The sequence below is a fragment of the Silurus meridionalis genome, chromosome 22 (genome assembly GCF_014805685.1).
Source record: "Silurus meridionalis isolate SWU-2019-XX chromosome 22, ASM1480568v1, whole genome shotgun sequence".
NCBI classification, from domain to species: Eukaryota; Metazoa; Chordata; class Actinopteri; order Siluriformes; family Siluridae; genus Silurus; species Silurus meridionalis.
Window position 1 is genome coordinate 11626776 of NC_060905.1, and position 21903 is coordinate 11648678.

General features: G+C 39.7%; 1 protein-coding gene across 3 annotated transcripts in view; it reads left to right on the forward strand.

Annotated features, from left to right (window-relative positions):
• The first annotated feature begins 4836 nt into the window (after nucleotides 1–4836).
• trioa (trio Rho guanine nucleotide exchange factor a) overlaps nucleotides 4837–21903 on the forward strand; it is a 106639-nt gene continuing 89572 nt past the window's right edge. For 2 of the 3 annotated variants that reach the window (XM_046835447.1, XM_046835449.1), the window contains exon 1: nucleotides 4837–5263. In XM_046835447.1, coding sequence (XP_046691403.1) covers nucleotides 5194–5263 — 70 coding nt within the window. In that variant the 5' untranslated portion in view covers nucleotides 4837–5193. The remainder of the gene's footprint in view (nucleotides 5264–21903) is intronic. The other variant, XM_046835448.1, reaches the window with a different exon arrangement.

Here is a 21903-nt window from a genome sequence, read left to right on the forward strand (position 1 = left end):
CACATATAATTTAATTACCATGATTATCTGCAACATATGTGCTTCATAAAGTTCTTAACCCTGATTTATCATTCTAATGTAGGATAACATTTGTATTTTTGATCAGTTATGTCACTGCACAATACTTGTTCTATCCTTGCAAAAACACCCACCATAGCAATTACAAAGCATTAATAACATGCTGTGTTTTGAATCTGAATTTAAGGAAAGGTTTATACAGGAGCTCTGGTACTACTGAAGCACTACCTGATGCCTCTGATGAAGATGGCAAGGATTTGCTTCGCTTTCTGCAGAGCATCGCTGATTAATATTCACTGTCTAACATTCACACAGTGCAGAGAATAACTGGAGCTGAACTAACACCACTCAAGTACTGAGAACATAAAGGCCAACAAACAGCACAGCTGGCACGTTACAGATTCTCACATCGTGTTATATATTTAGCAATTAGTATTCCACATCATCAGACAGACATCACCAACAGTGCATTTCTAAATAAAACATAAGCTTCACTTACTGCTAACAGTACAGAAGCACAGATTTAGTTAGTTTACACAATCCAGAATTTTACCTTTAGGCACTAATTTGGCAGATCCTTTCAACCAAAAGTAGTAAAAAGGCTAAACTTTAAGCACTGAACTATTTAATATAGGCTTTATTTTAATAGAATTATTCTATCATTAAGCAGGGCATGGTGCAAAATGTACAAAATAATTGACAATGGGATCATGAAGTATTATTCCACTTATACCACAAGTTGCAACGGCTACAATTTAAAATATATTAATGGACGAGATGTTATTTAGAGTTACATTATGAAACGCCCATGAGATGAGCGAGTTCCTGTTATCACTTGCGCTAGAGCAGCTCTAATCAGCCTCTATCTGTTTTAATGCCAGAACATGCATCTTCACGTCCTTCTGTGAAACTGTCGGTAAGTTCTCGATCTTGAAGAATTTCCTGTAGGGAATAACCCTGTTATAAAGTGTGTGTTTTAGACTCGAGTGTGGAAACTCAGAAGTGAAGACAGTGTTCAGTTTTTAATTGTAAGGTTGAGTTTAAATTGTAGTGTTTTCCTGTGGTCACCGCTGGAGCCCTTCATCAACAGCAGTAATAAAATGAGATTCCTTGTAAAAATAGTTTTTTTACAGAAATCTTTACCCTATCAGAAATTTTTTTTTGGTATAAATTACAATAATTTGAGGTTACTGAGTAAAATTCTGTATTAAAAAAAAAAGCGTAATGGGAAAATGACAATTAACCACTAGGGGTCAGTACAACTCTGATCAAACTCATTTATATCCACTGGGTTCTATTCATTAAACTATTCTATGCAGCAGTCATACATGATAAAGTGCTAATGACCGCAGAACTGCACAAAATTGATGTATGTGCTCTTGTTTAAACCTTTTGTATTTCTGGAATAGAGCACCTTGCATAAATGTTCATTGCCCTTGAGATGTTCCACTGATACTGTATGCACATGTGGGTTTTCTCTGAGTTCACTGGTTTCCTCTCACCTACCAAAGACATTCCAGGATGTCCATTTGCTGTATGATAATAACTATGAATCTGGCTGATGCTTTGTGGTAGACTTCTGTTCAAGATTCATCCCCAGGTTCAGCTTTTAATGCTACACAAAAAGAGGAAAAGGTGACACTGGTGCTAAATATTTCTGCAAGTCAATGGCAAGTTGTGCATTTTACACCTATGCCTTCAGAGGTGTTCTACCTGAATCAATCCACCTCATTATACCATTATTCTGGCTATCTTCTTCTTTTTCTTTTTCTTCTTTAGGCTGCTCTCAATAGGAGTCGCCACAGCGGATCATCCGTCTCCATACACCCTGTCCTCTACACACGTTTCTTTTAAATTAACCACTTGCATGTCTTCCCTCACCACATCCATAAACCTTCTTCTTGGTCTTTCTCTTTTCCTTCTTTCTGGCGGCTCCATCCTCAGCATTTTTCTAACGATATAGTCTTCCAATGTCCGTCCTCTGCACATGACCAAACCATCTCAGTCTGGCCTCCCTCACCATGACTTCAAAAGTCCCTTTCACTCTTGTACTCTTACCCTTCTATCACTCATCACTTCTGCCTGCACTCTTTTCTTTACTTCTCTAAAAGATGCCACGGCTTTAAAAACCATTAATATAGAGAAATGCAGTTTAAAGAACAGGAATCTCATGCAGAGTGAAATAATACAAGTCAAAAAGTCTACTTTCACTGCAGCCACATCTGCACTGCCGGCAGACATTATCTCTAATAGAAGCATCGATATTAACCCCATAAAATGACTGTGAAATGAGGATGTGAAATGATTGGTCAGATTGAAAAAGCAACACCTTTTGAGCAACATGGACTTAAAGCTAAAAGAACCTCTTAATAGTCTTCATAGTAAAGAACTTACGGCAGTTTCCTGATAAAGTTTAGGCCAAATTACTGTAGAAGGCCTTTCTGACCCTAATGACATGCCACTGATGCAGGTCACACTAATGCATTATGTTTGTGTGTGTGTGTGTGTGTGTGTGTGTGTGTGTGTGTTGCATGTATAGTGTACAGTATGTGTTGTGTGTGTAATTTATGAATCTTTTGTGTGTATTGTGTGGTGTATGTATCTTATGTGTGTATTGTTGTGTGGTATATTTATATTTTGTTTGTGTGTAGTGTGTGTGACTGTGTTGTGTGTATATTGTGATGTGTGTGTGTGTGTGCATGTGTGTAGTGTGAGGGTACAGTTTGAGTGTGTATAGTGTAGGTATTGTGTGAGTGTGTGTTGTGTGTGTGTAGTGTATGAAGAGTGTGTATTGTGAATGTTTTGTCTGTGTAGTTGTTGTGTATGTATTGTGTGTAAGGTGTATGTATTCCATGTAGTGTGAGTGTGTGTGAATTGTAAATATTGTGTGTCGTTTGTGTATATAGTGTATGTATCGTGTGTATAGTTTGTGAGGAGTGTATGTATTGTGAATAGTGTGTATAGTTTGTGAGGAGTGTGTGTATAGTTTGTGAGGAGTGTGTGTATATTGTATATATTTTGTGAGGAGTGTGTGTATAGTGTATGTATTGTGTGTATAGTTTGTGAGGAGTGTATGTATTGTTTATAGTGTGTATAGTTTGTGAGGAGTGTGTGTATAGTGTATGTATTGTGTGTATAGTTTGTGAGGAGTGTGTATAGTGTATGTATAGTGTATATTTTGTGAGGAGTGTGTGTATAGTGTGTATAGTGTGTCTATTTTGTCTGTGTATAGTGTATGTATTGTGTACAGTTTGTGAGGAGTGTGTATAGTGTATGTATTGTGTGTGTATAGTTTGTGCAGAGTGTATGTATTGTGTATAGTTTGTGAGGAGTGTGTGTATAGTGTATGTATAGTGTGTATAGTTTGTGAAGAGTGTGTATAGTGTATGTATCGTGTGTATATTTTGTGAGGAGTGTGTATAGTGTATGTATCGTGTGTATAGTTTGTAGGAGTGTATGTACTGTGTATAGTTTGTGAGGAGTGTGTATAGTGTATGTATTGTGTGTATAGTTTGTAAGTAGTGTATGTACTGTGTATAGGGTGTATATTTTGTGAGGAGTGTGTGTATAGTGTATGTATTGTGTGTATAGTTTGTAAGGAGTGTATGTATAGTGTATGTATTGTGTGTATAGTTTGTAAGGCGTGTATGTATTGTGTATAGTGTGTATAGTTTGTGAAGAGTGTGTATTGTGTATGTATTGTGTGTATAGTTTGTAAGGAGTGTATGTATTGTGTATAGTGTGTATATTTTGTGAGGAGTGTGTGTATAGTGTATGTATTGTGTGTATAGTTTGTGAGGAGTGTGTGTATTGTGTATAGTGTATATATTTTGTGAGGAGTGTGTATAGTGTATGTATTGTGTGTATAGTTTGTGAGGAGTGTGTATTGTGTGTATAGTGTGTATAGTTTGTGAGGAGTGTGTGTATAGTGTATGTATAGTTTGTGAGGAGTGTATGTATTTTGTATAGTGTGTATAGTTTGTGAGGAGTGTGTGTATAGTGTATGTATCGTGTGTATATTTTGTGAGGAGTATGTGTATAGTGTATGTATCGTGTGTATAGTTTGTGAGGAGTGTATGTATTGTGTGTATAGTTTGTGAGGAGTGTGTGTATAGTGTATGTATTGTGTATAGTTTGTAAGTAGTGTATGTACTGTGAATAGGGTGTATATTTTGTGAGGAGTGTGTGTATAGTGTATGTATTGTGTGTATAGTTTGTAAGGAGTATATGTATTGTGTATAGTGTGTCTATTTTGTCTGTGTATAGTGTAGGTAGTGTGTGTATAGTCCGTGAGGAGTGTATGTATTGTGTATATTTTGTGAGGAGTGTGTGTATAGTGTATGTAGTGTGTGTATAGTTTGTGAGGAGTGTATGTATTGTGTATAGTTTGTGAGGAGTGTGTGTATAGTGTATGTATTGTGTGTATAGTTTGTGAGGAGTGTGTACTGTGTGTAGTGTGTATATTTTGTGAGGAGTGTATAGTGTATGTATTGTGTGTATAGTTCGTGAGGAGTGTATGTATTGTGTATAGTGTATGTATTGTGTATAGTGTGTATAGTTTGTAAGGAGTGTATGTACTGTGTGTAGTGTGTATATTTTGTGAGGAGTGTGTATAGTGTATGTATTGTGTGTATAGTTCGTGAGGAGTGTATGTATTGTGTATAGTGTGTATAGTGTGTATAGTTTGTAAGGAGTGTATGTATTGTGTATAGTGTGTATAGTTTGTGAGGAGTGTGTGTATAGTTTGTAGGAGTGTATGTACTGTGTGTAGTGTGTATAGTTCGTGAGGAGTGTATGTATTGTGTATAGTAAGTATAGTTTGTAAGGAGTGTGTGTATATGATTGGGAATGTGTGTTAGTGAGGATGGGTCTCAGGGGTTGAGTGTAGCCCCGCCCTCCCCCGCAGTCCCTCCTGCGTGAGCGGCCTGTACTCGGCTCGGCTGCCGGCCGGCGGTAGTAACAGTGTGTGTAGAAGTGTGTATTATATCCAAGATGGAGGACTGCTCGTGGTCCGTAGCCTAGCAGAAGCGCTCTCCTTTTATTCTTTCCTCCCTCCGTCCGTGTCCCTGCTCCCTTACAGCACACGGCCGGATTTTATTCCCTGCGACGCGCCCGGGCTGGAAGCAGCGGGTTGGTTTGAGGGAGGATATTCGCTCCGCGCTTTCTTCCACAGCCATGAGCTCGGGGGAAGGAGCCGAGGAGGCGGCGAAGGACACAGCCGACATAGCAGCCTTCTTCAAATCCGGTGAGCGCTCTAATAACTGTCCGAGAGTAAAGTCACGACCTGGGGCTCCGCGCTGCCCCCGGCTGTTATCCCGGGGCTTAATGCATTGATGCTTAATGCTTTGTGGAGGAGCAGTTATAATGCAGGAAAAGTGGCGGAAATCTCCGGTGACCGGGCGAGTGTGTGGATGTGGAAATGAGGGAGGCATTAGCCAGGTCTGAACCTCTGAGAGCCGGACTAGCTAACTCATTTCACCTGAGATTTATTATCACATTCACCTAATTGGCATTCTATAATGTCTGCATTTCTTGGTGATAAACCTACAATTTGATGATTTCATTCGACTTATTTTGGAATAGGAAACAAAATGATAGTCGCAGCTCAGTGTATTATCTTTGCTAGCTGTGGCGAGCAGGACGACTAGCACTTGTACTATTAGCCTATTACCTAGTATGGGTGTGTGTGTGTGTGTGTCTCACTCTCTGAGAGTGTGTGTGTGTGGGCCACCGTGTAGCTGGCCTGCACCACTTTTACACTGTATTCTTATTATTTCACTTATATATTGATGTCGGAAAAACATCCCCAACCGCGTTAAACCTAAGGCTGGTTGTTATTAGGTGTCCTACCCCAGCTACTGCTGGACTGATGGAGAAATCCTGTTTCCATTTCATCTGATTCAGTGCAACAACCAAACCCATACACCACAATACAGTCAGTACACTATACTACATTCAACAGCCGGACCGGATCAGTTCCTAGAAAGATAGTTCTTATTATTACATGATCCCAGATTGTCAGAAAGGAATCAGGATTGGAGAGCAGTGGATCTGTAGTTAGCAATGTAAACAATGACCTGGCGTTGCACATTCGCTTCGGATTGCTAAGCTAGCTGCTAACAATGTTAGCTTTGGACCTTTGCACAGGAGAGCAGGATCATTTCTAATATTCATATTTTTTTTACAATGTAGATAGTGACAGCCAGGAGCTGCGATCATAAACATCGTCATCTTAGATCACATTTAAAAAGATTGCTAAACTCTTCTCTGACCCATATATATATATATATATATATATATATATATATATATATATGTGTATGTATGTATGTATGTATATACATATGTGTATATGTATATGTGTGTGTGTGTATATGTATATATGTGTGGGAAAGGATACCACTTATATGCCTTTATATCTCTCTCTCTCTCTCTCTCTCTCTCTCTCTCTCTCTGTGTGTGTGTGTGTGTGTGTGTGTGTGTGTGTGTGTGTGTGTGTGTGTGTGTGTGTGTAAAGTATAATAAAAAAACACTTTAGGGTGTGCTGTTAGAAGAAAATGATCCACGCTGGGATGTGATCACAATGTGGCACAAGGCTGAGTTAATTTTAATGCATCGGGTGCTTTATTCCACTTATACCATAGTAACAACGTAACATTACAGTTTTGAACAGAATGAATTAAGAGCAATGTGTTTCATGTAGCAGAACATCCATTAATCGATGGGGTTCTCTCGTGCGTTCTAGCACCTATCGAGGGCCCTTCTTTAATTAAACAGAAATTTTCAGTGTTTTACTGAAAAAAAGGGTCCAAGTCCTGTCCTTTTTCTCTGTGTGGAGTCTGCAATGACTATTGAGCCAAATAAATAAATAACTTAAATATGTATTTTATTTGCATGTAACCAAAAAATAGCTTGTATTGCTGTTTCAGTAACCGTAGTTGACCGCAGTAAAAAAACCCCAAAAAAACCAAGGCAAATTCCAGAAAAACGTTCAGTAAATAATTTAAATGCCACATCATGAATAAATCCTATGACTTGAAGTGTATTCCCCCCTATACTTTATTGTAGGTATGAAATGTTTGGATGGTTCTTTCCAGTGGGGGGGGCATGAAAATGAAGCATTTAAATTGCACATCAAAGTCCTGTCAGAAATATGTGTTAAGTGTTTAGATTATTTATCCTACACCTTCATGTTCATCAGATTTATGATTGTACAGTGCAGTGGTACAGTATTTTCCGTTCAGTTTTTCTGTCCTTGATGAACGTTTGAACCTATAATTGTGCACTCAGACGACGAAGAAACAAAACATGCCCTGAGCAGACCAAATCCACACACACACAATCACAAACACAGATTGTTTTTACTGTGGTGGTGAATGCAACCACATGAGGAAGTGCCGTACCTCAACTGTTTCCACACAGGAAGACTTTTCAATTTCTTTCAAGTACAGTGGAGTTCAAAAGTTTGCATCTTTCTGAATGCAGGAAAAAAAATCTCTCTCTTTTTCCTCTTTCTTTTAGATATCACTTCAGGTGTAATAATCACTCATCTGACTTTACACATCTGTTTTAACTCTGCTGGATTGCTGGGCAGGTGTTTGTCCATTTGTCTCGACATCTTTTCTTGTTTAGGCCAGAAATCACGGCCATGTTTTTTTTTTTTTTTGGTCCAAGTCTGATTTTGCATCACGAATATGTTTAGGTGTGTGAACTGTAGTGTGACGGTATATTTAAGGAATTCTTTTGTCCCAAAAAGCACAAGTGATGCAAACATATTGAGGCAGATTTGCATTGGAAATAAAAAGAATGAAGTGAAATGTCACTGTTTGGATCACTGTTGTGTTCATGATATCTAACAATGCTTCTTCTGTGACGTGTGCCTAATCTAGAGATCATGTCTGTCTGTCTGTCTGTTTTTAAGTGATATATGTTACAGAAACTCTCCTGCTTGACTAGTGTTCAAGATTTATTTGTTCTTGTGTAATGCTGTTCTGATGTACTGGGCTAGAAATGAGTAATTAGCTTGAGATAATGGTGAGCTAAATGTAGTAATCCAGACTGAAGAAAATGAGCACATCTTCATCATGTTTGTGTCCTTGAGAAGGAAGTCATCGGCTAGGAGCTGTGGATCTCTTTACTCACATGTCACACATGAAACATATTAGGTCTCAAACCAAACTTGTTTGCTAAAGTGGAAAAAGATTTTCTTCTGAAATTGTGTTTTTTGTTTGTCCCAGACAGTTTATTTTGGACAGGCTGCTCATGCTGCATTACTGGACAATGTGATCTGTTTAGCGGAAAGCTCTGTCTGCCCTCGTCTACATACACGAGCTTACAAAAGCCCACTATTGGATAATGTCACTGTGATTGACCGCAGAATGAGAAGCATGAGGACCCTGAGCTCATGGCTATGACTCTCTTGGCTCGCAGCCATGGATGTACCATTTATTTTTGAAATCTACATTGTGTATAGTTTAGTTTTCTGTAGGCATCTTGATCCACTTCAGATCCGCTTTAAACTCGTCTAAGCTGTAATTAAGTGTTCGTCAGTTTGGTGTAAACTCTGAGTGAAGATACTATTATCGCATTATAAACACAGAAAAGTGTAAAGTTCATGGTGAGGCATCTTAGCAGATGAGGTATCTCTGTACAGTAAGTAGATGTAGTGTGTCAGTCATAAATCTCAAGATGACTTTAAGGTCTATAGCACATGTATATATCCAAGATTATCACTTGAATAACTATGATTTGTGCTTGCGTGTGTTAATCCCGAATTGTCCGTATATGATGCTTAAAGCTGTTGTGTGATTAACGCTGATGTGTTCAGACGTGCTCTTGGTTCCACTGTTGCCACCTGAGGCGACGACATTTGTAGCCAAAGCTCCCCCCCCCCTCTCTTTTCTCTCCACATCTCTGCTTTATCTCACTTTGTCTCACAGTTTATCATCGCTCTCTAACCGCCGTGCGTGTTATCCTCTCTTCGCCTGTCTCACTCTTGCAGTCAGTCTGTGTGGCGGGGAAAAGGTCATGCTGACCTAGTTTGGGCTCATGACGGTGCACTCGCTGCCCCCTCGCTCAACGTCTTCTGGCACTCAGCATGAGGATCCTCATTACTCTCATGCAGGCAGAAAAAGAGGAACAGAAAGAGACGTTGGGACGCTTTCGGACGGGGAAAACGAGCTGGCTTTTATAGACGCTTAATGACTGCTATATAGGGGAATTGTTCAGATTCCGTTAAGACCACGGAGGAAGTGGAATTGAAAGAGACTAACATGGCTCAGTCTATAGGAATGTGTAGAGAAGAGCTAAATGCAATGCTTTGGTTTGGGGATTTATCCAAACACATTAGTGTTGTTTTGGGGAAGCTGATGGGGGAGTTTTTATTAGATTACAGCCACCCTGAAATCTGATTACAAGCTGGATTTGCTGCTTCTGCACCCTCACTGTATATACAAGTCAATGGAATTTGCCACACACTCACACACAGAATTCATAGTCTTTGTTTCAGCACAGACAATGCAGGGTTGGACGAATGAGTAATCTGAGACCGCGGGACGAGCAGACTTCATGTAAAGGTTTACAGTTCCATTTTCGCAGACAAGCAGATATCACTAGTGAATCTGTAGATACAGGTTTTGTCCTGTGAGGACATCCTATTGTTGCGTAGCTTGATGGCACAAACTGATTTTTGTCCTCTGTAGATTCTCATAGATATTTGTAGACAAGCGGATTAAACGAAGAGGAAATAATCAAGAAATTAAAACTCCTTATTTCCTGATGACTTGCATTGGAATGACGTACCTCAATGCTGTAGCTGTTGGGTGACCTTCCTAATCCTAAATGTACTCGAGTCCGATCAGTCGAGGTGCGGTCTGGTTACACGAAGAACACTTTTTTTACTAGATTTATTGATTTGCGTGTAGAGGTGACACAGGACGTTTGTTTTTTGGGATCACGTCCCACACAACGGGATGTGGACACAGTGTGAAAATCGAGAAATATGAATGTGCAGGACAAAGACGGCATTCAGTCAGGTGACTGTTATGGGTAGAAATGTAAGAGAAGGTAAAAAGATGCTACTCAAATTATATCAGGTCACAACAAGATTAATAGTGTAGTGTGAGGAGGGGTGCAGTCAGTGTATTGGGGGTTCAGGTCAGGGATTTGTGCAGGTCACTTGAGTTTTTGGCAACCCATGACTTCCTGGAGCTTGCTTTGTGCACGTGGGCATTATCATGCTGGAAAATGTGTGGGTCCATTCGTTCCAGTGAAGGGAGACGTTAATGCTACTGCATTCAGGGAAATGGACAATTATGTGCTTCATACTTTTACATTTGTGTGTGATGTTCAGGTTGTTGTACGTATATGATGAGAGAGACATTTTATGAATTAAATGTTGGCTAATGAGTGCTTCAGCTGATGAATTCCTGATTTGTCCGCACCTGAAATTTAAAAGTTAAATTAGATAGTGTGATAAAGAGCTTTTGGTGCGAATTAAATAGGACATTTATTTATTCAGCACGAGTAGCATTGATTCAGTGAGGAAGCTGAACTGAAAATGTGATGTTTGAGTTCAGTAGATGCTATTTGCTATTGCAAAACTCAAGAATCTCAGTCAAACTAGCTTGAGGTTTTGTGTGGACATCGAGTTGAAACATTGCAACAATTCAGTTTAATTTCACTCAAAGAGTGGCATCTTTGATTGACATTTCGAGGTCATACGAGACAGAATGTTTAGTTTGCGTGCTGATTAAATCTGCAGATTGAGCGTTTGGTGTCTGCTTGCAGTGAGGATGAGTTTCAGATGACAGGTCAGGTGTACTACATGTGAACTATTCGAGCTCGGAGAACGGGGGAAATTGTATCATGTGTTTCCTTTAGTATTGAGATGAATGTTCCTGTGTGCTCTAATGAGAATTTATTTGATAATGAAATACTTTATTTGCTTTTTTCTTGCAGTCTGTTTTCACTTTACTGTTTCATACCCACAATCCTGTTTGTATAGACTATTGCTTCATCTTTGCCTATAGAAACTGATGCAGCAGAGCTTTATTTCTTGACTCTGTGCAGCTCTCGCACTGCCTCATCTGTACGTTCCTCTCAATCAGCTTCCAATGTTTCAGCCTTTTAGGAGCTGATTATAATACACCTTATATTCAAGCACACACATTAGCATGAGTATCTCTAAAACATTACAATAATTTAAATACTTTACTATATTTAAAATGGTCTGGTTCACATCTTCAGCCAACCCAAGACAATTAAGGGTTTTATCCCACTGCTCAGGGTCGAACGCTTTCATCACACCGTGCTCATTCTGCCCCATCCTTGTTTTCATTCACTTTAGTTCATCCCTTTCTGTCGCTTTGGGGTGTGTTCGAGGTCATGAAGTGGAACATGCATCGGTTACTTATTCTTTTCTGCTTTGCTTTTGGGTTAGTATTAGTTCCTTCCATTGGGTTTCAGAAATGGGTCTGTTTCAACAAGAAACGTGGACTGACCTGCTCTCTGTAAATGATTTACACATCCTGAAAGTGTTTAATGATCGGTGACCTTAACCAAAGGTGTCCAGTTACCAGCAATGGGAGAAATCAGCAGTAGCCACAGTGCACCACAGTTTGGATATGCTGGAGTGTACGCTGCTTAGGGAACACAACTTTATCTGCATTAAGAGTATAAGTGGAAATATGGTGAGGCTCCGCTTCTTATATACTGATTTAATAACGTGTGCACATTATAAAACACAGCAGAGAATCTGGTGCACATAAATCTCCAACCAGAAAGAATTTCCCCTCCTGTAGATGGATTGTAACGGAGTATCTGAATCTCAGCCTGCCAGGCACAGTGTTGACGTGGTTGTTGTGAAAAGCCGATGTATTTGCCAGAACGCTGGAGCTGATGGTCTCGTCCTGTCCTCCTGGAGTCTTTTGACATGATGAGCTGCCACACTTCTAGCTGTTAGGGGAGATTTGTAAAGGATTATAATTAAAGGACAGTCTATGATTGGGGTGCGTGTGTGTATGCGTGCATGCTCACAAGTGATACGCTGCCGTTGAAGACGAGAAGTTTATAAATTTAGGTGAATATATACTCCCAGCCCTTTAGTATTCTTATGTACGGCTGTAAGACCTTTTAATATCCTTATGTACATCTGTAGTATCTTTTTTAGTATCTATGTACAACAGTAGTACCTTTAGTATCTTTTCGTATGGTTGTAGTACCTTTAGTATCCTTATGTATTGATGTGGTGCCCTTTGTATCCTTATGTACGGATGTAGTACCTTTTTAGTATCCTTATGTACAACAGTAGTACTTTTAGTATCCTTATGTGAAGCAGTGTTTAATGAATAAAGTGGATTATTTTTAGGCAAAAAGCCTCCTGTTCACTCCATTTATAGTTGCATGTAATGATATGATATGTTCAGAGTTAGTTCTCTGAATCAGTATAAAGGCTATAACATTTATATGTAGCTTCTTCGTTTGGGTGGAAGCTTATAGAAACATCTCCTCACGTTGCCTCAAAGCCGGAACACTGAAATGATCTTCCGCCGAGTCCTCCTCTTCCGCCGAGTCCTCCTCTTCCGCCGAGTCCTCCTCTTCCGCCGAGTCCTCCTCTTCCACAGAGTCCTCCTCTTCCACAGAGTCCTCCTCTTCCACAGAGTCCTCCTCTTCCACAGAGTCCTCCTCTTCCACAGAGTCTATAAGTGGAAGCTTATAGAAACATCTCCTCACGTTGCCTCAAAGCCAGAACACTGCAACTATCTTCCGCCGAGTCCTCCTCTTTCGCCGAGTCCTCCTCTTTCGCCGAGTCCTCCTCTTTCGCCGAGTCCTCCTCTTTCGCCGAGTCCTCCTCTTTCGCCGAGTCCTCCTCTTTCGCCGAGTCCTTGTGGGTTGAGATAAATGTATTTGATGAACACATTGATCTCAAATCTCTCATTACGTAGCATTTCTGCAGTTTCGATTTTCGATTGTGTGTGTGTGAAGACTTTGCAATTCTTTGCAATCCTGAAGTACAAAACTACACGTTTTAATTAATGTAGTGTTTTTATGAACACACTTCGCTGTGACCCATCTGTCTGTGTGTAATTAAAATTGAATGCCCCGCCCCGAAGTCTGAGCTTGTCAAATTGTGAGAAATGCGATAAAGGCTGTAAGTGTGTAAGCCAAACAGATTGCCTCAGTAAAGTGAGCAGGCTGCGTGGGTAGAAAACCCCAAAACCAGCCTCTGAAAGCACAAAGGTGGAACATAACCATGGCAGCTGAAGTGAAAGTGACTAAACCACATAATCAGGTAGTGAAAGTGCTCTGTGCAGCTTCTTCTTCAGCTCCTGATTTTGTTTTTATGGCAGAGCTTCACACTTGACCAGTTTTCCCTCCAGATTGTTTAATCCGGTTTATTTGTGTTACTTGAGAGAAGCTGTTGCTTACATGGTGTTAATACTTATACATCATTACTCTCACTGTTCCTATTCAGCTTTTTCCTGCTCAGTGTTTCTGTAATATGGAAATTATTCCCTTTGATCATGACTTTTTCTTCTGAAATATTGTGGTAACTGATTTAATTGTCTAGAACTGCTAGACAGGAAATGAGCAATGAGTAGGAGAGGTGTAATACTGCAGAATACCAAGTGTGTCTTACCAACTGTGGCACCAGGAACAAGTGTGTGTTCATAGAATCCTTTTGTGGTTTTCTAATCAGCCCTTTGTCCACATTAGCAACATTTGCAGACGAGCACTGGTCCATATACAGTGCACTTCATCATCATTATTATTATTATTAACATTATTAGTTAAAATATTTGATCTGCTCTGTTGTTTTTGGAATGGTTTAATATTATATTTATCTTTCCTCTTTCAACTAAAAAGCGAAAGCACAATTTAGATCATTTTTGATTTTTCAGCGCCATCCATATGAAAGAAACTGAACATGTAATGTATATATTGACGGCCAAGTCAAACATTTTATTACATGTTTATGAACTTGGAACATTTGCTATGTTCTACAACTGAAAGCAGGGAAGTTGGGGGATGTGGGTGGTGCTTCCAGGAAGTGTTAATATTTGAGAGATTAAAATCGCTCCGGATTTACATTCAAATTGGCCATTTTCTGTTTTGTTAGGTAGTACAAGTCTGCTGCTTGTGTTGTAGTATGGCCTGAGAAAACAGAGATAACGGAGATACATCAATGATTATGTACTTTTGGCCATGTGACTCATTCAGCTCAAAATAAAAGACTTTGTAGTTCCCCTAGGAACAACTCAAACTTTATCTGTCCTTTGGAGGAAACCATAGAACCCAGAGGAACCTGAGGATAACATGCAAAACTTCAACGAGCCTGGAAATTTTACCTTCTCTTTAACTAGGAGACCCAAACCTGTGCACAAAACCAGCTCCATGAAGATATGTTTAACAGTTGACCTCAACCCTATTAAACATCTGTGGAATGAGTTGAAATGTTGACTGCACCCCAGGCCTCCTCACCTCACCTACATCAGTACCTGACTTTACTAACACCCTTGGGGTTGAATGAGTACAAATCTTCATAAATAAACCCCAAAATCTAGTGAAACTTCCTCCCAGAAGAGTGCAGGTTATTATCCCTGCAAACGAAAGACTAAATGTGGAATAGGATGTTAAAAAGAGCAGATAAATCTTATTTCCAGGTGTCCACAAAGTTTTGTCGACGTTGTGTATCTTGGATGATTGCTAGAACACATGACCCGATGATTAGATGACATTCAGCATATCAGACGTTGAAGGTTGAAGGATATGTATAAATGGAACTTATCCTGAAGATAACTCATGCTTTATACTTAGTTAGCAGCTAATCTACTTATTCATTGTCTTTTATTACAGCTCCAGTTGTGTTTCAGTCTGTGTGTGTTCTGTTAACCTTCTCTAAGTGCTGCTTTATGAGGTCTGAATTTGCATAACTGAACCAGCCGTTTTTTCAGAGCGAGTTTTACAGTGAGTGTTAAAAAGCTCTGCTCATTCATGCACCTCTTGGTGTAAGACTATTGAAACACAGGATAGACGCTTGTGAATGGCTGATAATTAACTTAGAGGAATCCTGCATGTTGAAGCAAGTGTCATTCCCAGTGCCACACTAAACCCAGATCAGTGTTTCCTCTCTTTATCTAACTATAGTGTTATAGCAGTGTTCATCAACACTTTATTCTTCATCTCTTTATTATGTGTAGGACTGCAGCTATCCAGTATTCTACCGATTATTTCACCGAATAATCGAGTAATCAGATAAGAAGTACTTTTAGCAATACTTAATATAAAAGAGAAAATAAGACGGTCTCTTAAAATGAACGAGTCATTTGTTTCCTTCTTAGAAAAATATAAATTTTTATTGCTGAAATTGCAGTACAGAAACTTAAAAAGGTTTGCCCAAACAATTATTTCTTGCAAAACCGACTTTTTTTCTCGCAAACATACAACATTTCTGGTGCATCCGCCGGTAACAATGTTGTGGGCCTGAACTTTGAAGCTGTTGGTGTATGAGCGAGGCTCCTCTGCTTCATCTATCTTTTTTGGTCTCCTCTAGGGCTGTGCAAGCAATCGCAATTTAAGCACATGCAATTTCTAAACCGCATAGGGCTGCGATTTTATCTATTCATTTATTTATATTTTTATTCAGAATACATTCTTGTGCGCATGTTCTAAAGATGTTAACCAATCAGAGCTCACGCAGCGCACGACGAAGCTGAGCAGAAGAACCGAATAGGCGAGCGGGAGGAAAGAACATAAAATATGGATGCAGGTCAAAATAAAAATAATTTGGTGCGAAAGAGAAATTCAACGTCAGTCGTTTGGGAGTATTTTGGATTCAGGAGCGAGGATGTGTCACAGAGCAAGGTAATTTGCAAGACTTGTGAAATGATTATTCCAATGAAACGGAGCAATAATACAAATCCGTTCCAACACTTAAAACAGCGCCATAAAAAACTGCATGATCAATGCATGTCGACAAAGTCCACCGAAACAAACAAAAGCACACATCAAAGCCAGCCCGAACAGATTGAACAAGTATCCATTGTTCAAGCATTTGCAAACGCCATGCCTTATGAGAAAGGATCAAAACGGCACAAAGAAATTACCGACGCGGTCACCTATTATATATGCAAAGATATGATGCCTGAGAGAGTGTTTAGTACTGAGGGAAATGTGGTGACATGTCACCGTTCATGCTTAAAACCAGAAATGGTTTTTCTTGCAAAAAACTTTTAAGGGAACAATCTGTTTTTTGGTTTTGATTTCTGTTAGTTTTTATTTATTGTTATGACTGGAGTTGAGGTTAGTTAATCTTAATTTATTTCATGTCTGTTTTAAGACAATTTATTACAGTTTTGTTTATCAAGCAGTTAGTACTACTGTACAGTATGTTATTTCATTGTGAAATGTGTGCACTGAAACACAGTGTTGAAGTTTATTTATTATGACTGGAATTTAGTTTAGTTAATCTTAATTTATTTTATGTTGTCTGTTTTAAAGACAATTTTACTACAGTTTTGTTTATTAAACTATTAATACAATGTTATTTCATTGTAAAATGTTTTGTTATGCACTTCTTGTGCACTGAATACATTTAGAAAAAGCATGTTTGAAAAAGCAAAAACAATTGCCAAAATCGTGAATACAATCGCAATATTAATTCAGAAAATCGCAATATGATTATTTTGTCCATATTGCACAGCCCTAGTCTCCTCCAGAGCTGATTGTTAGACAGTGTTTTCTCCAGGGATCAGAGGCTGAGTTTGATTCCATGCGATTTTATTGATTGTAGCTAATTTCATTTTCAATGTGTAAAGCTTTCTGCCACCACAGAGAGGGTGACGCTGCCCGATTGGCTTAAAAAACAACCTTGTAATGGCCAGAAGTAAAGTCGCAATGGCCAGAAGTAAAGTCAGAATTGCGAGGACAAAACTTATTGGATTTAGGCAAACGTTTCTTTATTAATGTGGCCCAAACGGGTTTCCATAGTGTTTACCTGTCCAGAGCACTCAGAATTTAGCGGGTGGTACGTCAGTAATAATGGTCCTTGGGGAAACACATTTCTCTGTGTGTAGTTAAATGGACTAAACGAAGCGTTGAGGCAAATAATTTGTCAATTCATTTTTGTATTAGAATTACTTGAATTACTCAAGACCCTTTTAGCCCTAACTGTTTACATCTTACTGCTTTTTATTTCACTAGTCTGATTTTTTTTTAATCACCGAGGTGAAGTTAGACAGAGCGAGCAGACAGACAGGTAAAAAACATAGGAACGAAATATGGTAAGAAATGTAAGGGAGTGGAAATAGATCAGAGAAATGGAGCAGGGGGATGGGGAGACTCGTTTGTGACTCTTTCTCTCCATCTCTCCTCTACCACTGTGTGACCTGGTTTTGTTTGTGCAAGAGAAATACAGCTCGAGTCCTCCTCCCTTTCCTCTCGTCTTTTAATATGTCTCTTGTGAATGCATACATATTCTTAGATTGCATTTTAAACTCCCACCCAGAGACACAATGCTGAGCGTAGTGCAGTATTTACACGTTTTGTATACTTCACATTCAGGGCATATTTGCAGTGCATCACATTTCTGGGCGCTGACACGCGGTGGTTTCCCGACTCCCTGTCGCCTTTTGCCTCGAATGCAAGAAAGTCTTGTAGCAGGAAACTGCAGCAAGCGCTAACGGTGGCCCAATGTGGTGCAGTTTACTCCACTCTATTCATGTAAAAGGAGCAGTGGACAGGTCAGTTTTTGGTTTTTGTTGTAGCAAGTGTTATAAATCTGATCACTTTTGCAAACTAAAGGCATAAAAAAACCTATAAAAAACTTGAAATAAAGGGGTGGATTATATGGTGAATTGAATACCATCTGTACATTAGAAATGCGTGTTTACTAACGTTACCTTGTTTCCTATGCAGAGGCTTGGAAAAGGGGTGTGCAGTCTTTTCCACAAGGGGCCGGTGTGGGTGCAGCCAGGACCCCACCTCATTGAAAATTAAACTTATTAGATTTAAACAAACCTGCACCCACGTCAGCCCTGTGTGGGAAGGATTGAACAAACCTGGCTTAAAAGTAGAAAAAATTACCTTTATTTTCCAGTAGCCAAATTTTCAGGCACGTTTCAGTGTTTTTTTCCAAATTGTTTAACTGGAAATGTTGCCAAAACATTGCAAACCTGGTTAATAATATAAAATGTACTGTGTTTATATAACAGGTAGGAAACTCACCTTTGAACAATGATAGAGCTAAAATAGTTTAACACGAGTTGCTGAACTTTATGCTGGAATAATGCCTACTTCCTGTTATTCCATGCAGGAGAGCCTACTGGAAGAGTGGAATATGGCATGTAGGAGGAGGAGCTTATAGCATTTAGGAGGGGCCTATAGCACGTAGGAGGAGAAGCTTATAGCACATAGCAGGAGAACGTCATAGCATAAACTAGAAGCAGCCTATAACATGTTGGCGGAGGAGCCTATATTATGTAGGAGGAAGAAAAGCCTTTAAAATGTAGGAGGAGGAGCTTATGGAATGTAGGAGGAGGGGCCCATATCATGTAGAAGGAGGAGCCTATAGCATGTAGGAGAAAAGGGTTATATTGTGTAGGAGGAGGGGCCCATATCATGTAGAAGGAGGAGCCTATAGCATGTAGGAGAAAAGGGTTATATCGTGTAGGAGGAGGGGCCTATATCATGTAGGAGGAGGAGCCTATGTCATGTAGGGGAGGGGCCTATATCATGTAGAAGGAGGAGCCTATCGCATGTAGGGGAAAGGGCCTATAGCATGTAGGAGGAGGAGCCAGTATCATGTAGGAGGAAGGGCCTATAACCTGTAGGAGGAGGGGCTTATTGCATGTAGGAGGAGGAGCTTATAGGGTATTCGATGTGAAGCATATAGACCATAGTCTATAGTTAGACGAGGCTATAGGAGGAGGGGCCTGTAGTTTAGATAGAAGGATGAGCTTATGGGATGCAGGGCTTATAGCATGTAGTTAATAGAGAGCCTATAGGAGGAGGAGGAGGAGTATAATGTTATTAACACCATCCGGTTCACAATCTCAGGACACAGTGCACTGTTAGGGTCTTGAAGAAGCACACATGGGTGTATCTGCTAGCCTCTAGAACCAAGCTTACCCATTAACCGCCACTCTGCGTCACTGTACAGACATATGAGCGCGTTTCTGTTCAGAATGATGAATTATTCTGAACTGCTCAAGCTAATGAAGACAATTTAACTTTTGTTGGATTTGAAACGGGATCTTCAAGTGTGTTGTGTTCCGCTGAGCGATAGCAAGCAGTAAGTATTGACATATTATTGTAATATTTATTGTAAAATGTCTCTAAAGATCATGAAAGCTTTAACAGGGCTCTGGCTACTGTTGTCATTTACAAACATGTTAAAAGTCCATCATTATGTATGTTTATTTTTGGTTGTTCATATTCTGTAGAGCTCCTGTTTCCTCTGGCCTTCTTAGTTTAGTCTCATTATGTATTGAATAATTCAGGTTCAGTGAACACAGCCCTGCCCTCTCGTCATGTCTAGGCCATGCTCGAATATGACTCATCTTTTAAAGAGGCTTAAGATAATAACCATCTCCAAAGATAAAAGGTGCACTTTTTTTTCCCCTTGAAATTGCTTCTGAAAGTAAAGTAGGACATCTTGTTCAAATCTAGAGCCATCAAACTTCTCGCTGGGCCGATTCCACAGAGACGTGTTCAACTTTAACTGTTCTGACCTCTCTATCAGTCTCGGATTCTCTTTCTCTCAGAAGCAGTCGTGTTGTAACTTGACCTTTAACCTTTGTTGGTGTTGTTAAAGCTGTGTGACAAATATAGAGTTTATGATGCTTTGTACCTGAGCTCCCCGGGCTATTGGGTGGTGATGTGCAGAGATTTCCTAAAATATTACAGGCATGAACTTTATTCTTAGGAAGTTCAGTGTTTATGTTCAGTCTCTCAGTGAAAAAGAATAGAGAGACACTGGGCGGTGACTACAGGATGTTTCTTTATTCTTATGGCAATAGCAGCTGATTACATTTTAGTATACAGACTCGCACAGTCACAATATTATCAGCCAATCATGTGGCACAACGAAAATGATGCACATACAGTCCAAAAGCTTCAGATAATGTTCACTCTCCAGAATGTAGAAACAATGTGATCTATCTGTCTCTAATTGTAGTATGGATGCTGGTATTAGATGAGCTGTCAATCTGTTGATCTAACTGGAATTACACTGATCAGGAATAACATTACGCCTGATCCACATAAGGCTTCAAATCCTGTCAGCCATAATCAGGAAGGTATATATGTATTGCTGAATGTTGTATGTAATTTAAACGTGCTTTTTAAACATCCCATTCCAAATTGTATAGCTCAGTGTGAGGAGGTCTGGTGTGTGGTCAGAGGTTCAGTACAGTTGAGGTCAGGCGTCTGTGCAGAAGCACTCGAGCAGACTCCAGCCTTCGTGCACAGGGACATTGCCATGCTGGAACAGGTTTTGGCCTCATAGTTCTCATGAAGGGAAATGTTCAGGCTCCAGCATACAAATTCGAATTCAAATTTTATGTCACGTACACATTCATACAGAGTACAGCATGTAGTGAAATACTTTTTACGACTGCCCAACATGTAAACATAAAAAAGAAATGGAATATAAAATCAAATTACAGTAAAATAAATAAAAATAAAGTATAAAGACATATATGAAAGCTCTAGGAAGGCCATGTGTTATATTTTTTTTGGTTACCTCGTAATTACGACTTAATTTTTTCGTGATCAGTACATAATTTTTTGTGTTTTTGGCCTAAAGGCTGTTCTAGAGGCAGCATCATGGATAATAGCCATGACCATTTGTGGCAGCTGGCGCGTGGACACGATAACGAGAAAACAAGAAAGAAAATAAATTACAATGCATGGATTCTTAGAACATCTGTATGTAAATGTCTGCTTTTAACATCGTGCCAACAATCTGGTGAGGTGTCCAAGTACTTTTGACCATATAGTGTATGCTGCATAGTCGTGTAACGAACCCACGGGAATGGACGAGCGCACGCTTTTACCTGCTTCGCTTTAGGTAGTTACATAATTACCACCCATTGCGTGTTTTCCTCTCGTGTATTGTATCTACTGGAACATGTTCTCAGGTTCATGCCTGAGCGCCGTGAATCAGCTGTTTCATTCTGATCATTGCTGTGGAAACAAAACATCTAGTCCCATGCTTGACCCAGATCCAAAAATGTTCTTCTATTGCGCTTCTCTTTTTTTTGGTTTCCTTTGCTTCCATAAAAATTTCAAGGGGAAGCAGGAGATTAATTTTGGCGCTGTTTAAAGCAGGTCATTATTTTCCCTCTCTTCCTGAACTGCATGAGTAGCTGTGAATGAGGCAGACTGAAAGCATGTAGAAGAGAAGAGGGCCTCTTTTTGCTCCCTGTGATTCATCAGTGAGTGAGCGGCCCACCGCCGCGCTCATCGCGCAGCACCGGGGTCTTATAAAGCATGAGCTTGTTTTAATGTTCTGGGTGACAGAATGGGTGGGATTGTTGTTTATTACAGGGGAAACACATGGGTCCTGTCAGGAACATGCGCTGTTGACTCACCAAGTTCAGTGGCATTGTGTTGTTGTGTTTTGTGTTTTCTTTCTCCCTGCTCTGGCTCACAGCACAGGGGCTTTTGGAGACGAGTCAAGCTTTTACATGGATTCTTGTACAGGGTGAGTGTGTTTGTGAGTGTGAGGCTCACTCATATCCTGTTTGGTCACAATAAAAAAAATAATAATTCTATATAATAATATATATACCCCAGATATATTCCTGGTATTCAATTCTAATTCTGCTATTAATTCTGCTTAAGGAGTTGAATGTTTAAAAGGGTTTCAGGATACTTGCTTAG